This window comes from Myotis lucifugus, unplaced genomic scaffold (genome assembly GCF_000147115.1).
Source record: "Myotis lucifugus unplaced genomic scaffold, Myoluc2.0 scaffold_16, whole genome shotgun sequence".
In the NCBI taxonomy this organism is placed as follows: domain Eukaryota; kingdom Metazoa; phylum Chordata; class Mammalia; order Chiroptera; family Vespertilionidae; genus Myotis; species Myotis lucifugus.
The window spans coordinates 11368781-11386317 of NW_005871064.1; the positions used below are offsets into that span (position 1 = coordinate 11368781).

A 17537-nucleotide genomic window follows, 5' to 3' on the forward strand; every position below is an offset into this window, starting at 1 on the left:
ATGAGTGTAGAATATTCAGACCCACCTCATCCCTGAGCTCCTTCAGTTCTGATTTGTCCATGGGCATGTTTAATCTTCTGTGGCCTGGTTTGGAGGCGTAAGAGCAACCCCGGCTTAGAAGTCCTAAATTTTGTAGAGTAGGCCTTACATTTAAAATCAGTCAATCAGATTCTAGTTTAATTCCATAACAGCAGTTTAACATAGACACACACACACACATTATAGAATATAAACTCAGTGGAAAGTAGGTACTGCAGTCTTTATGAAACCAAACCCAGTGCTTGTATTGTGAAAAATTGGCATAATGTATATTTGGTAATAGCTAAAAACATACTTTAGTTTGGAAATAATAGCAATTTTTTTTTTTTTGGCAGAGAACTCTCCAAATTCAAAAACTATGTAAATCCAACAGAATTAAGAAGATCTTCCATTAATATCCTGCTTTCTTTGTTGCCCCTCCCTCATCACTTTGGCACAGTCAAATCTGAGGTAATGTTTTATTAAATTTTTTTAATATTCTATGTTCTGTTTTGTTGCAAATTCAAGTCAAATTATCTTTTAAAAATGGAACAGGAGCTTTTAAAAACATTTTAAAAAGTATTTTAGTGAATCAACAAAGTTGATTTGTTGGGGAAATTTCTTCTGTTAGTGAGCATGCCTCACCTACCATTTCAAGTGGTGATAGGTTGGTGACATCTGATAACATAGTATGCTGTTGAGTTAGCAACAGACCTAGCACAGTGGCTAATATTAGTCAGATTAAAAGCCTTGCTTGTTAGACTGATCTGCTCTTTGTCCACTGTATCAGTTTCTACATGGGCATAGTGTACCACAGCAATCAATGTTAAATATTATTTGTTTCTTCCATAGGTGGTTCTGGAAGGAAAGTTTAGTAATGATGACAGCTCTTCTTATGATAAACCAATAACTTTTTTGTCCCTGAAGTTGAGACTTGTGAATATACTAATAGGTGCCTTGCAAACGGAAACAGACCCCAACAACACTCAAATGATATTAGGTTTGTGTTCATACATTGTTTTTGTAAGTGAAAAACCAGATAATTTTGACCCAGACATGCTGAGAAGGCAGTGGTTGGTGATGGGAGGCTAAGTCTAATATAGCTCTACTTATTCTGAATCAGAAGCAGAATTTGTTTGCTTTTATATGTGAAAAAATGTAAAGGAGTGAGATGAGGTGAGAAGAGCATTCAGTTGTCTTGGTAAGTCATTTTTGCTTAGTTTCATCTGTGTTCTTTCTTTTTCTCTTTCCCTCTTGTCCTGACCCTTATCCTCTTCTCTTTCCCTCCCCTTTCTTCTGTTTCCTTTCCTCCCCCTTCTGCCTCTTCCTCTTGCCCATTGTCTGCATATGAAAGTATTTTGAGGTGGGTGTAATTCTGGAAGCTGTGTCAGAACTCTGCCAGGAGGAACATGAAGAGTAGCTGTGCTTCCTCCCTTTTTCCTTATTGTTTCCTACTGTCTCCTAATCATATTGATTGCCTCTTAAATGGCTCCTCATCATTATGGCCACTGGCATATTTTAAGCCCTCATTACTCTCAACTTGATCACTGCAACTCTTCCTTACTGTGCTTTCTGGCATTCATCTAAACAAGCCAATGGCATGGTCTTAGGTATAGGTACTCTGTGGGGAGTGGGATACTAAAGAAGTGAATAGTGTGGCTTTTGCCCTTCAGCAAGTCTCACTGCAGAGGTTGGAATACCCTCACAAAGTAGTCAGATAATAGTAGAAGGCAGTACTGATTGCATGTCATAAGGACATCAGCATGTCCTTAGTATTGAAAGAGAAGAAACCAAAAGATCAAGGAATACTTCATAGGGGGAAGTAGAAGTTAAATTGGATTTTATAGGGCAGAATTTGAATAGACAGAAATGATGGTAGTAGTGGTTGGAGTTAGTGCTCAGGAAGGATAGTATGTTATATAGTGTGAAGGTGAGATAAGTAGAGAAGAGTAAATCCTTTCATTTTTGGAAAGGAGTTGAAGGAACAAAGGTTAAATCTCAATCTGAGAGAGCCTTTAACTTGTAGTGTTTTAAGTTATTCAAATAACATATCACTTGAAATCAGATAATTTCTGTGGTTGATAAGAGTGTTAGTTTTCATTTGCAACAGCATGGATGGAACTGGAGAGCATTATGCTAAGTGAAACAAGCCAGTCACTGAAGGAAAAATACCACATGATCTCACTCTTTCATGGATAATTAAGACCATTACAAACTTTTGAACAATAATAAATACAGTGGCAGAGCTGCCTCAAACCGATTGTCGGACTGCAGTGGGAAGGCCAGGGAGGGTTGGGGGACAGGAGGGAGGGGAATAAGAGATCAACCGAAGGACTTTGTATGCATCCATATAACCATAACTAATGGACATAAGACACTGGGGGGTAAGGGAGGGCAGGGCTTGTCAAGGGTGGGGGGGGGAAAGAAGAAAAAAAAAGAGTGTTAGTTTTGCTTTCCCCTTGTTCTGAAGAGCTCCCTTATACATTCCAAGGAAGAATCAATTGGCATTCTTGCCTTAGATTGGCAAAGCTGTGTCTGTTCTGTCTTTATCCTTTGTGGACAAGAGTACTCTCCCACTGGGATAAGAAAGCAGTATGCTACGCTCGCCATCTTGTTTCTGTCCTAGCCTTTCTAGGGCTATGAGTTCCTTGATGATAAATACATTATATTTTGAAGGCACCTTGCCTTCAGCAAGCCCTGAAATTGAGATGTTAATGGTTGGTCTTTCATTAAAAAATATCTGGTAATGGTCATTTTTATATAAAGCAAGTTTGACCTTCAAATTTATTTTAGGAAAATGTGGTTTTAAAACTTTGGGGGCAGATCAGAATTAGGGCATTTTAATGGAGTATCTTTTCTGACTAGTCAACAGATTTATTGGTAATTTTATGGAAATTTCAGGAATGCTCTATTAAAAATCATGTTTCTGCTATTAATTGAGTTATTTTAGCCATTTTAGTATTCTTGTCATGTATTTAAATAAAATGCTTTTTTTTTTTTTTTTTTTTTTTTTTTGCTGTTGCAGGAGCAATGCTAAATATTGTTCAAGATTCAGCACTTTTAGAAGCCATTGGTTGCCAAATGGAAATGGTAAGATTACCACATGTAATCTGTCAGAAACTATCAACTTCTGATTAAATTTCATTCTAAAATATCGTCCTCGTGATTTTTAAAGGCATTTGTTTGTAAATTCAGCTTATTGATGCAGAAGGATTCTATTTTGAAATATCAGATATTTTGAGGCTTCTTACCTTTTAGTACCTCATCAACTATACATCAGGTTCCTGAGAGATACTGCATGAGAGAAATTCCAGCAAACCCAGTCTTTATTGCTTAAAGCTCTTACTTCTTTTGCTGTGCTGTTGAATTGGCTTGAATAATCTAGAAAAAAACCCCTACTCCATAATTTCTTCTATCCCTAGTAGATATAGTGCTAGCTGTTAGCAAGCATCTAGTTGACTCCTTTTCATCTCATCAGCTCTTGCAAGGCCCTATAGATCAAAGTTTGAAGGTTCCCCAGAGCACCAATGCTCCTAACTTTAAAAAGTTTTCCAGAGACTCCCCGTGTCCCCTGCTTCTGTCTCCAAGATATGTGATTCCTATACCTGGAGTAGAGGCAGTGGATTGGATAAATTAATGGAATACACTAGAATGGTGGATGTAGGATGGGTGATCAAATTATTATTAAGGAAATTATATTCATGTCACATTAGGTGGCTAATAATAAAAACTGATCTGATATAATGGATTGTGTTTACATAGGAAAAAATGAGGGAAATCTTTAACAGATACGTTTGTTAGCTCCTAAACATATAGGAGTTAATCTTTAAACTAACCATAATATATATATATTTTTTTGTATTTTATGGTATAACTATATTTGAGAGTTACTGTTTGTTTGTGTTTTGTTTTTTTTAAGATTGTATTCCTGTTCTGAAGTTTTGCTTGGGAGGCACTTAGGGTATTTCTTGAAGGATGCGGAGTCATTAGCTAGTGAAGATGAAAAAGGTCCTTGGCTGGCCCTTTGTAAATATCACCAAAGAAGACCCCAGAATAGGCACCTGTAATCGTCAGACTCTTCATAAACTTTCAGTAGATAGTGTCTATGCAAAAACACTATAGCAGTTTTAATCCCTTGTCACTTTTTGTCTGTGTATCATTTTGTGCTATTTAGTTGGCACATTTCATTTTATCAGTATGGCTTTTAATGATTGACCTCTATTTATATTGGTAAACTATGGCTATAGCCCTAAAATATTTGATTCATTTTTATTTGACTAGGGTGGTGGAGAAAATAACCTGAAGAGTCATAGTCGCACTAACAGTGGTATTAGTTCAGCAAGTGGTGGAAGCACAGAGCCCACAACTCCTGATAGTGAAAGACCTGCTCAAGCTCTCCTAAGAGATTATGGTAAGCCATGTTTGTTTTTTTGAAATCCAAAGTTTATAGAATAACTTTTAATGTCTAGGTATATAAAACAAATTAGCAAAACATTTTTATGGTCATACTTTTTTATGTATTTAAGAGTAATAGAGAGGCTATTAGTGTAAAGATTAAGAAAATGCAAATAAATCTTATAAATTTAACTCTATAACTTTTAGTAGTTAGATTCTGGGTAGTTTTAGATTTTATAAATGATTATAATGGGTGGTCAGGAAACATTTCTGAATTCTGTACCAGATGCTGGTAACACAGAGTCAAATAGGATGTGGCAGAGTCAGCCAGTACATCAGTTATTGCAATGTGGTAAGGATGAGTGGTGGGAAATGCATGAGATGGGAATCCAGAGGAAAATCTCTCTTTGTGCTTAAAACCTATATACCTTACTATATATCTGGTTAGATTTCTCAGTCACAAATTTTAAGTAAGCGTAAGGAAACAGTTGCCAGAAGAACATCCTATTCAGTGGTGTCCTTTACCCTGGACAATTACTTTATGGTTCTCTGAGTTTGTGGGTACCTTTATGTTTTTATACACAAATAATAGTGTATTGAATCTGTAAGTGTTAATCCAACCAGATTGAAATGAAATTTAGATCCTTAGATGTGAGTTTAATTTTTTAATTATAAGCATTCTCAAGCATGTCAGATATAAGGCATTATGTAGATAGTAAACACATGTAAATACTACATTTATTTAAATTGTTGTCTTACTCATTATGTTCATGGGTTTAAGTATATTATAGGCAAAAATTTGTTTATTTTTCATGCTTTCTAAAACACTTTTACACTAAAGAAATTTTTGCATTGTATGTGTTCTAATTTAAGTGTTTGAAGTGGTTATTGTTTGTTTCAGCATTTTGAACTGGTGTTAGTGAGGTCTGCTTGTAATGTTGTAAAATATTTTTTACTAAGAAATCCAGATTTGTGTTAGTGTCGCATGAATGTGTCTCTTTAATGATCATTCCTTTTTCTGTTGTCACTGCCCACTTTCTGATAGGATCGACAGGTATAATGTCCCTAAAGCTTCCTTTATCAATTTAATTTAATTTGTCCTTATTTATTATCAGCCAAGTAGTAGTTGCTTTTAAATATAGAATTGGAGGCCAAATAAAAACACAATCACTTGGTTATTTAATTTTTTTAGAAGTATCAAAGTAGTCTTGAAGAGTTAAATGTTACAATGTGTTTAAAAAGCAATGCATGTGATTTTTGATGGTTTAACCCCTGAAAATAATTTTAGTATATGCTTTAGGATAATTCCCCAGCATCTGAGAAGATTCTGAGATTTGAATTTTTCCCTCTATATAAAATTCCAAGGAAATAATTGATAGCCTTTCATTGTTTTTTTTTTGAAAATGTAACTCTATGAGTTAATGTAGAAATTTAAAATTTTATATTGTTATAAGAATGATATTGAAATTACTAAATCCCAGTGGATGTCTATATGAAAGTACCCGAGCTGGGAACTAGAAGCTGCTCTTGTCCAGTGTGTGTGCCCTGTGCACTGTTTTTCAGTCAGGCTTGATGCTCAGGCCAGTGGGGCGGGGAGCATAGCACTGTGTGGGTGCCCATCGTGCTCACTGTGGCTGCTGTGGTCTGTGCCTGGTGGAATGCTGTGCTTCTCGTTACTAATGCTTAGTTGTTTTCCCTCCTGTGGGATGTGGCATTGGGGTTATATCCTAGCTCTTAATACAGATTCAGCTGCGGGGCTACTGATTCGCAGCATTCATCTCGTCACCCAAAGACTTAACTTCCCAGTGGCGACCCAGACATGGAGCATATCACTGGCAGCTCTGGGAGTTCTTTTCGGCCTGGCAAAGGTGAGAAGGACAGTCCTTTAATGTTAGCCCAGCAGCCTTGGACCATGACTCTATTTTCTGTATTTCCTGACACCTTGGTATGGATATCGCAGTGTTGGTTTATACTCAAACATAGTTTATATTCAAAGTGTGCAAGAGTGAGCCTCCAAGTGAGATTTTACAAAATGAACTTCACTTTTTCTTTTTACTTAGTATTTTTGATACTATTTTAAAATCTTCAGCATGGCATTTTGTACCATTATAGTATAGGATCATTTAATTTTAATAAATATAAATTTGGTAAAGAAAGAGTGATTATTCTAAAATATGCCATTTGGGACTGTGACTCTTCCATCTTCCATTATCAGAGATAGGTGAAAATTGGCTATATTTTTACTTTCACAGCTGTTATTCAATTTTGTGGAACCTTGGAGTTGGGTGGCCATTTGTACTCTAAGGATTTTCTTTTTTATTGAAGTGAAATTTACAAAATTAACCATTTCAAAGTGAAGAATTCAGTGGCTGTTAATACATTTGTAATGTTTAACCGCCACCTCAAAACATTTTCATCACCCCAAAAAGAAAATCCATACCCATTAAGCATTTGCTTTCTGGTCTCCCTTCCCCACAATCCCTGAATACCACCAGTCTCTATGGATTTACCTATTCTGGACACTTCATATAAATTAAATCACACAATATGTGATCTTTTGTGCCTGGCTTCTTTTACTTAACATGTTTTTGAGGTTCATTTATGTTATAGAATATGCTAGAATTTCATTTCCTTTATGGCTGAATAATATTCTATTGTATTTATATATATCAGTTTGTCTACCCATTCATTTGTTGATGCACATTTGAGCTATTATGAATAGTGTGCTATGAACATGTGTGTACATTCATCTGTTCGAATACCAATTTTCAGTTCTGTTGGGTATATACATGGTAGTTGAATTGCTGGGTTATATGGTAATTCTGTATTTAACTTTTTGGGGAGCTGCTAAACTGTTTTCCACAGAGATGTATGGGGTTCCAGTTTCTCCACATCCTCACTCATCATCTAAGTGTTTTCTTTTGTGTAAAACGGGCAGGATTATCTTGTGTATAATAATTCCTGGTGTTGTGAAGATCAAATGAAATGAGAGGAAGTATGTAAAACACTTTGTGAACAAAAGGGTGATATACACACATAAAGAGATACTGGCTGAGATGATAAAGTTCAAACCCTCGTTTTATAGATGTGGGGACAGGTGGCAAAGGTTGTGACTTACCTAAGTCCTGAGAAACAAAATGGGCTAGAAAACCTAAGATGTTCTTACCACCACTTAGAGCTTACCTCAAAGATTTTCAGGGATATGTGTAATGGCTATTGTGTTGTGAGGAGCAGTTACTGATGTAGAAAGTAAGACTAGCCATTCATGAGACTTGCAGGACCACACTGTCCTTGAGGGCAAGGTACTATTTCCTGTGACATTCAGATACTCTCAGTAGTTAGGAATAATTAGCCCAAGCTGGAGGGCTGCTCTAGACCTCTGTAACAAATCATAAAGGGCAACACTACCTGATTTCAAGATTATTATAAAGTTGTAGTATTCAAAACAGTCTGGTATTAGAATAGGGTTGGACAAATTGATCACTGGAATACTATAGGGAGTCCAGAAATAGAAGCACATATACATGAACATCTGATTTTTGATAAAGGTGCAGGATAAAGGAGAGTCTTTTCAACAAATGGTGCTGGAACAATCAGATATACTAATTTTAAAAAACCCAGGTTCCGTAATGACCAGCCGAAGGCTCGACCGAACACCGGAAGTCAGTCCTGCAGTCAGTGCTAATTTGCCGTGCGACCCAGCACTGACTGCCGAGGGGGCTGTGGATCAGGCCCGGAGAGAGTCCCGGAGAGAGGCAGGGTCTGACAGCTGTTGATCAGCCGTTGCCTCTCTCTTTCTCTCCGGGCTTCACCAGCAGCCGCGCCTCTGTTTTTCTCTGGGCCTCTACCGGGGCTGCTGATCAGCCCCGCCTCTCTGATCAGGCCCAGAGATAGGCCCGGAGCACATGGCATAGAAACTGACCAGTCAGAACCAAATCTGGGTGAACTGTGAGGAGCCAATGGCTGCCTAGGAGGCAGAGCTTTTAACGCTGACTGGCATAGAAACTGACCAATCAGAACCAAATTGGCCAGCAGGGGAGGGCAGTTGGGGGCGAGATCGGGCATGCAGGGGAGGGCAGTTAGGGGTGATCAGGCCGGCAGGGGAGAGCATTTGGCGGTGAGATCAGGCTGGCAGGGGAGGGCAGTTGGGGGCAACCAGGCCAGCAGGGGAGGGCACTTGGTGGCGAGATCAGGCCAGCAGGGGAGGGCCGTTGGGGGTGAGATCAGGCCGGCAGGGAAGGGCAGTTGGGGCAAGATCAGGCCAGCAGGGGAGGGCAGTTAGGGGTGATCAGGCAGGCTGAGGCAGTTGGGGGCGAGATCAGGCCGGCAGGCAGAGGCAGTTAGGGGCGATCAGGCAGGCAGACAGAGAGGTTAGGGGCGATCAGGCAGATAGGCAGAGGGGTTAGGGGCAATCAGGAAGAGGCAGTTAGGGGTGATAAGGCAGGCAGGCAGGCAGGTGAGTGGTTAGGAGCCAGTGGTCCCAGATTGCGAGAGGGATGTCCGATTGGAGAGGGTGCAGGCTGGGCTGAGGGAACCCTCCCACTCCATGCACGAATTTCGTGCACCGGGCCACCAGTCTATATATATAAAAGCCTAAGTGACCGGCTGACCATCTGGCAGCTATGATGCGCAATGACCACTAGGGGGCAGATGCTCAACGCACAGGCATGGAAACATGGAACAGACTGATGAATCTCAGAGGGGAGGAGGGAGAGTGGAGGGTGGGAAGAGATTAACCAAAGATCTTACATGCATACTAGAGGCCCGGTGCACAGATTCATGTACTGGTGGGGTTCCTCGGCCTGGCCTGCGGGGATCGGGCTGAAACCGGCTCCCTGACATCCCCCGAGGGGTCCCGGATTGTGAGAGGGGATCAGGCCATTTAGGATAATTTAGGATAATTATAGATCTGTAGATATATAACTGTATATAGACATAAAACAGATGAAGTTTTATGAAGTGGGCTAGGCTGAGGGAACCCACCGGTGCACAAATCTGTGCACCGGGCCTGTAGTTCATATATAAAAAAAGAACTGGTTCATACCTTGCACTATGTACAGAAATTAACTCAAAATGGATTGTAGCCCTAAATAGAAAACCTAAACTATAAAACTGCTAGAATGGGAGAAAATCTTTGTTATTTAATGAAGATTTAGGTTATACAAAGATTTCTTACATATTGCACCATAGAAAAGCAAACTATTAAATTTGACTTTACCAAAGTTATGAACTACTGTTCTTCAAAAAATACTCTTAAGAGAATGAGATGACAAAACACAGATTGGGAGAAAATCTTTACAAAATATATCCAATGAGGGACTTATATCCAGATTAATAAAGAACTCTCAAAACTCAGTAATAGCCTTTGCTTTTGGGTGCATGATAGCAATATAGTGGTGCAAATTTCCAAGAAGAGAAAATTTGTTGTTGATGGCATTTTCAGAGCTAAACTGAATGAGTTCTCACTTAGAGGCTTGCTGAAGGTGCTACCCTGGAATTGAGATCTGACTTATATCAACCAGCATAGAAATCATTGCCTTGGCCTCTGGGATGCAGAATGTTCTTTGTGAGAAGGACCAGTGGGTCCAGGAATTGACCGATGTAGTTTAGAAGTTTAGTTTCCCTGAGGGCTTTGTTGTAGAGTTTTATGAAGTTAAGGTAGCCATAAGAGGTCTGTGTGCCATTGCACAGAGTCTCTGCATTACAAACTTCCAGGAGGGGTTGCTGTGTTGAGAGCCTGCTGTGGGGTACTGCAGTTCATCATGGAGAGTGGGGCCAAGGGCTACAAGGTCCTGGTGTCAGGGAAACTCCAAAGACAGGGGCTGGATCCATGAAGTTTATGGATGGTCTGATGATCTACAGTGGGGACCCTGTTAGCTATATCAGTACCGCCATGTGCCATATGTGCTCAGATAGGTGTGCTGGGCATCAAAGTGAAGATCATGCTATCCTGGGACCCAAATGATAAGATTGGCCCTAAGTCCCTGTCTAACCACATGAACATTGTAGACCCTAAAGATGAGATGCTATCCACTATCTATCTCAGGACATAAGGTTAGGAAGCCAGAGCTACCTGCCATGCTCTAGCCAGTTCCTGCTGCACAACAGGTTCTTCTTAGCAGCTGGATCTGGATAGTGTGGTTCTTGCTTTGTAAAGACCTTTAATAACATCTTTTAAAAAGACAAGACAATAATAACAACAAAACCCCTCATTAATACAACAAACAACCCAATTAAAAAATGGGGAAAAGATTTGAGCAGACACTTTACCAAAGAAAATATACATATCGCAAATAAGCACATGAAAAGATGCTCAATATCACTAGTTATTAGGAAAATGCAATTAAAACACTATGAGTTACCACTCCATACCTATTAGGATGGCTAAAATTGAAAAGACTGACCATACCAAATGTAGGTGAGGACGTGAAGGAACTGGAATTTCCAATACTGTTGAAGGGAATGTTAAAAGGGACAGCCATTTTAGAAAACAGCTTGGCAGTTCCTTAAAAAGTTAAACATACGTCTATCATATGACCCAATCACTCCACTACTAGGAGCATATATCCATACAAAGACTTGTACATGAATGTTCATAGCAACTTTATTTGTAACTAGAGGCCTGGTGCACGATATTTGTGCACTCAGGGGACACGGGGGGGGAGGGTCCCTCAGCTCGGCCTGCGCCCTCTCGCAGTCTGGGAGCCCTCGGGGGATGTCCGCCTGCTGGCTTAGGCCCTATCCCTGGGGATTGTGCGTAAGCTGGCAGTCAGACATCACTCTAGCAATCTGGGGCTCTCATAGTCTGGGACCCCTCGCTCCTTACCACCCGCCTGCAGCGGAGGCAGGAGAGGCTCCCGCCACTGCCACTGCGCTCACCAGCCAGAAGCCAGGCTCGCTGCTCCTTAGCGCTGCCTTAGAGGTGGAAGAGGCTCCCATCATTGCTGCTGTGCTTGCCAGCCTGTGAGCCCAGCTCAGGGCTTCTGGCTGAGCGGCGCTCCCCCTGTGGGAGCACACTGACCACCTGGGAGCAGCTCCTGCGTTGAGCGTCTGCCCCCTGGTGGTCAGTACATATCATAGTGACCGGTTGTTCTGCTGTTCAGTCGATTTGCATATTGGCCTTTTGTTATATAGGACTAGAGGCCCGATGCACAAAATTCATGCAAGAGTAGGCCTTCCTTCCCCCGGCTGCTGGCACCGGCTTCCCTTTGGCACCCAGGACCCGGGCTTCCCTCTGGCCAATGGCAGGCACCTGGGACCCAGGCTTCTCTTGCAGCCCCGGCTTTGTCCAGAAAGTGGTCTGGAAGGATGTCTGGTCTAATTAGCATATTGTGCTTTTATTATTATAGATACCCAGAATCCGGAAACAACCCAAATGTCAGTCAGTGGGTGACTGGATTAATTGTGCAATAGCCGTACAGTAGAATACTACTCAGAAATAAAAAGGAATGAGCATTTGATACACATACCCAAAATTGTGGATAAATCTCAAAATAATTATGCTAGTTAACCTATAGTGACAGCAGATCATCAGTAATCTAGGGAGGAGGATAAAGGGAGTTGGAGGAAGGATTACAAGCTACATGAGATTTTGGGGGTGATGGATATATCCACTATCTTGATTGTGGTGATAGTTCACAGATATATACTTATGCCAAAATATATTAAAGTGTACACTTTAAATATGTCTAGTTTACTGTATGTTGATTATACCTCTGGGCAGCTGCCCATAGAACTTTATAGCCCCATAACATCATTGTGGGATTGGGTTGGGGGGCTCAAAAAATGTGTACATGTTCTATTGCCAGCTATTCTTTTGATCTCTGGCAATGGTGAGTAGATGCATCCTATGAGTTTAGGTTTTAGGGCATGAAATACTACTTTAAGATTTGAAAAATGCCCTCTGTTTTTATATAGAGTATTATAATACCTATGAATAGTCTGATTTCCTATATAAATAATGTTTTAGAAGCAAGGTTTCCTGTGGTGTGTTATATTCTCAGAAAGGCCAGGCCTCAGTGCAGATGCTTTAAAATTGGTATAATGGTTCCTGGCTAACTGTGTTCCCCATATGAATATGCTCAGGTGAAGGTGATGGTTGATTCCGGAGACCGGAAGCGAGCCATCAGTTCTGTCTGCAGCTACATTGTGTACCAGTGTAGTCGGCCAGCTCCTCATCACTCCCGGGACCTGCACTCCATGATAGTGGCAGCTTTTCAATGTCTCTGTGTCTGGCTGACAGAGCATCCTGACATGCTTGATGAAAAGGTTAGTTTACTACATCTTAAAACAATAAATAGAAATAAAATGTATGTTGGGAAAATATCTTTTAAAAGAGAATATATAAATGTAAGTACTATATTGCATACTTTAAACTGAATGTACTTGTTATATTTCAATAGAACACTTATCCTTTTGAGCACAGTTCAAAAACTGTCATACTTATATTTGGTTGCAAATGAACCCATAGAGAAGTTCTGTTAAAAGAAGAGGACTTGACTCATTTATTTGAGTTCTTCTTTCTTTTTTTGTTAATCCTCACCTGAGGATATTTTTCCATTGATTTTTGGAGGGAGTAGAAGGGAGGGGGAGAGACAGAGAGACAGAAACATCAATGTGAGAGAGACACATCGTTAGGTTGCCTCCCACACATGCCCCGACCAGAGCCAGGATCAAGCCTGCAATTGAGGTACCTGCCCTTGACCAGAATTGAACCCAAGACCCTTCAGTCCATGGGCCAATGCTCTATCCACTGAGCCAAACTGGCTAGGGTGGGAATGTTCTTTCTTAAAAGGGTGATAGCTTTGAGATGGCCAGAAGGCACTTTGGTAACCCATTACCAAACCAAGAAAGGCAATTGATAGCCAGGCAACCAACCTAAAGCAAGGCTGGTCTGCAAAGGTTGCTTGTATCTAAAAATTTCATTTCACGCATGTTTCCCTGCTTTTGTGGGGGCACAGATATCTAGGCTGCTTTCTCTGCCATTATTCTATGTAATACTTTTTTTATGGGGAGGCAGGCAGTTAGAGTGAATTCACAGTGAAAATAAAAGAAGAGATATCAAGCATAGTGGATATTTATTTAGAGCCTTATGCAGTTTAAAAAATAATTCTTTTTATTAAATCTTAGTCATTTTCATTAAGGCTTCTAAAGTTATGATACCAGAAATTGCTTAAAACTGTCAATAATTGATGAACTTCCCTTTGGATAACCTAGCATGTTTTAAACCATCCAGGTTTAATAGATTACAGTTACATTTCTTTCATTTGGGCTTTCATGACTTATAATCTGAGGTAGTTTTGTAAGAACTATGACTAATAAAATTGAATTGAATTTATCATTACTTATTATCTAACTCTATGAACACTCAAATTTATTTCTTTAAAAAAATTGGGGGGAGTTTATTATTATGAAATTTATATATACCTATTAAAGAAAATGAGAAAGAAACTAGAGCCCCACTACCAGAACACAACCACTATTAACATTTGATGTGTTTCCTTGTCTTATAAGATAGGTGTATTATAAAAACTGATTCGCCTTTCCTGCTTCTAGGACTGTCTTAAGGAAGTACTGGAGATTGTGGAACTGGGTATTTCGGGAAGTAAGTCCAAGAGCAGTGAGCAAGAGGTCAAGTACAAAGGAGATAAGGAGCCAAACCCTGCTTCTATGAGGGTAAAGGATGCTGCTGAAGCCACCCTAACATGGTATGAAAGTGACTGCATAGGGAATATGCCTAGAAATTTGTTGGGGTTAGCTGTAATCCTTGTTTTTTCTCCTCCTCAGTTTTTTAGCATTAAGTGGTGCAACCCCTTTAGGATACCTTTTCTACAGAAATAAACTAGGGAAGAAAATGTCTTTTTTTTTTTTTTTTTGACGGGAAGAAACCAGGAACTTGGGCCTGAGAGTTGAGGTCCTTTTTTTATGTTGATTGACATTAATTCAGGTCATACCATGTTAGAGTTGGAAAGGATTTTGGAGAGCCTAATTCCACATCCTGACTTGATGCCTGCATCCAGAGACAAGATCTGTCTGGGTCACACTGTCAGGTCTCTTGCTTTCTAGCTCAGTGGTCTGTATTCTCTGTTATACCATTTATATTATACTATATTAAAGGTTCATTCATCCAAGTTTTAGGAACTCCCTCTTATGAACTGGTAATAGGATCACAATGAAAAATCAGATTTACCATCCTCAAAGAGCTTCTTATCCACTAGGGAAGGTAAAATATAAACACAATTAGCTGTACTATTACATGGACAATAAGTGCTCAAAGAGAAGGAAGTACAAATAAAATGCTGGGGAGTTGGAAGGAGGAAATGAATACTTCCAGATAAGGGAAAATCGAAATAAGATTCCTGGGGAAAATGACATTGGACCTAACTTTTAGAGGATGAGTAATGTTTGAGCTATAAGCCAGACTCCAGGTTGGGTAAGTCAGCAAGAGAAGATTCCTGTTCAGTATTTTAGTAGTGAAGGAATGGAGATAGGTTGGTAAAAAGTAACAGAAAGAGTTGAGAGACTTTGTGTTTGGCTGATAAGTGATGAAAGTAGAAGGATGTAAAGAAGGCAATTTAGGCACATTTATGAACTGTGAGGAAGAGGTAAGTGGAGAAGATTAGGTTGAATCAGTACAGGTGGAAAGATGGTGCTTACCACAGGATAAATGTAGATGAAGACCCAGACCAATAAAAAAGCAGGAAGGAGCAATGTCATGTCAGTCTGGGTTGGCTTATCTTGGGCTTAGTAATGTGGTAGGTAAGACTGCTTGAAGATATGTACATAAATCAGCCCTTACCAAGATCTCAGAATCTTTGGAGTTCAGTGGTTTGTTGATAACTTAGGATACATACAATAAAGTTGGATTTTTTTCTGTTTCTCATGGGCTTAGGTCATTCAATAGTTTTAAAAGTGTACTGGCTTTAGTTTAGTCCTGTTACTATGCTAATGCTGGCTCTTAGTGACTTTGTGAAGGTTTGGCTAATAGCTAGAAAATCAGAAAAATATGAATGAGTACTAGAAATAATAAATGTTCAGAGAGAAGACCACAGTTGAGATTGCCTGGATGGTTTTTTCCCCTTGGTGTACTAATAGAAATAGATTTAAAAGCATTATAAAAGAAGAGAGCCCTGGGATGCGACTCCCGAATCTAGTCTTGTCTCTACTGGCAACTTATCCAATCTTGAAGAGTGCTTTGAATAGTCCTATCATCGTGAAATATGTCCAAAACCAAATTTCTCTGTTCCTTTACAATTATAGCTTTATGTCCGTATCACTGCTGTTTTCCAGTTATGCACACAGAACTTTGGCTTTTTTTATTTATATGTCATTCCCCATATGAAGCTAGTGACTGAGTCTAATAAACTTTACTTTCGAAAGTGTTTCCTCCATTTCCTCTAACCTCAGATAGCATCTTGGCCAAGACCCTTTCTTCTTGCCTGATTTTCCTGTTTTCAGTCTCCTACCTTTCTAGTTCATTTTGCATTCTATTGCTGAACTTCTTATTCTGCTGCTTGAGTGATAGAAAACAGAATATTCTGGTCTGGTTTTCAAGGGCCTCCTTATTCTTCCCCCACTTGAACTGTCTGATCTTTCACAGCACATCCGTTTTGCCATGAAAGCCACTCATGGCCGTGAACAGGGCATACTCATACCTGTCTATATACAACCCCTGGTTTTCAGGACTTCCCTCTTCTCTAGGCCACGTCTTCCATTGTTCAGTGCTCACCTCAAATCTAGCTACCTCCATGGGACCTTCTTTGGTTGTTCTGCTTCTGCATGATGACTCTTTTCTGTACCTGGATGCTCAGTCAGTCTGACCCTACTGTAGAGCATGGAATTCTCATACCTGGTTATGTCTGATACATGCCAGTGTTCTTCTCAACCTGGGCCAAGTTGTTCTTCACACCATGCACAGTGCTGAGCACACAGTAGACAATGATGGAGTATAGATTGCCTGCTTGGGTTTTTCCCCTTGGTGTACTAATATAAATCCAGAATTAGGGCTCTTGGAAGTCATTTCAGCAGCCCCTCCGCTTAAGTCACTTTAAGACAGACTTGTTATTTAGCTTCTGATTCTGGGATATCTGACCCCAAGGTTACCCATTTCATTTTAATTGTTAAAAACCTGATGTTTAAATTGAACTGAAATCTCTCCCTCTTTAACTCCTACTCATTGGTTCTGATTCAAATTTTTTTTCTAAACAGTATGTCTGAAAGACAATGTTTGTTCTCTGGTTCATTTCTGCCAGTACTTTCAACTATTTTTTATATGACAGGGGAACCAAGTACCTTTGTCATCCTGGTCATTCTCCTCTTAATGGCGTAGCTTTGACTATGCACCTCTTAAAGATCATTTGCTGAGTATAATATGCTAGATGTGGACTGATATTTTAGACTCTGTAAAATATATTTTCATTTAAATGTACTTGGAGACTACATTGGATTTTTGGTAACCTATTGATTTGCATTAATTCTGCAAAACCTTTTGAGTCTTTCATCTGTTGGAGGGCATTTGGATGTAATGTACAGAACTTTATTTTATTTATTTATTTATTTAAAATATATTTTATCGATTTTTTACAGAGAGGAAGGGAGAGGGATAGAGAGTTAGAAACATCGATGAGAGAGAAACATCGTATCAGCTGTCTCCTGCACACACACACCCCCCCCGCCCCCCCGGAGGTGTGCCTGCTACCAAGGTACATGCCCTTGACCAGAATCGAACCTGGGACCCTTCAGTCCGCAGGCTGACGCTCTATCCACTGAGCCAAACCGGCTAGGGCAGAACTTTATATTTAAACCTGAAATTTTTTTCCTGTAAGGTTTGATTGATTGATTGATTGATTGATTTTAGTCCTTTAAGATTTTTTTAAATCCCAGCTTTGGTATATTAACTCTGCAGCTCAACTTTTGGTCAACTACAGATTTAATGAGCCTACCTTGTGTGTCCTAATCAAAGGCACTGATAAAAATATTAAAGGAAAGGTAAACTCACAAAGCACATCATAGGAAATTTTCCTTCAGGTTCACAGGTATTTTAAAATCTTATCTGTAGGTTTATCATGATACACTCAAATACTCACATATCTTGATTTCAAGGTAATTCTCTGCCTTTCCAGTTT

At 39.7% G+C, this 17537-nt stretch overlaps 1 protein-coding gene and 1 pseudogene across 1 annotated transcript in view; both read left to right on the plus strand.

Annotated features, from left to right (window-relative positions):
• Nucleotides 1-17537, plus strand: part of RALGAPB (Ral GTPase activating protein non-catalytic beta subunit) — an 83098-nt gene that overhangs the window by 31273 nt on the left and 34288 nt on the right. Inside the window, exons 12-18 of the mRNA XM_006085168.3 lie at nucleotides 375-489; nucleotides 871-1018; nucleotides 3044-3108; nucleotides 4300-4429; nucleotides 6157-6281; nucleotides 12499-12681; nucleotides 13969-14120. Of these exons, the coding sequence (XP_006085230.1) occupies nucleotides 375-489; nucleotides 871-1018; nucleotides 3044-3108; nucleotides 4300-4429; nucleotides 6157-6281; nucleotides 12499-12681; nucleotides 13969-14120 (918 nt within the window). The remainder of the gene's footprint in view (nucleotides 1-374; nucleotides 490-870; nucleotides 1019-3043; nucleotides 3109-4299; nucleotides 4430-6156; nucleotides 6282-12498; nucleotides 12682-13968; nucleotides 14121-17537) is intronic.
• Nucleotides 8043-10578, plus strand: LOC106696458 (annotated as a pseudogene).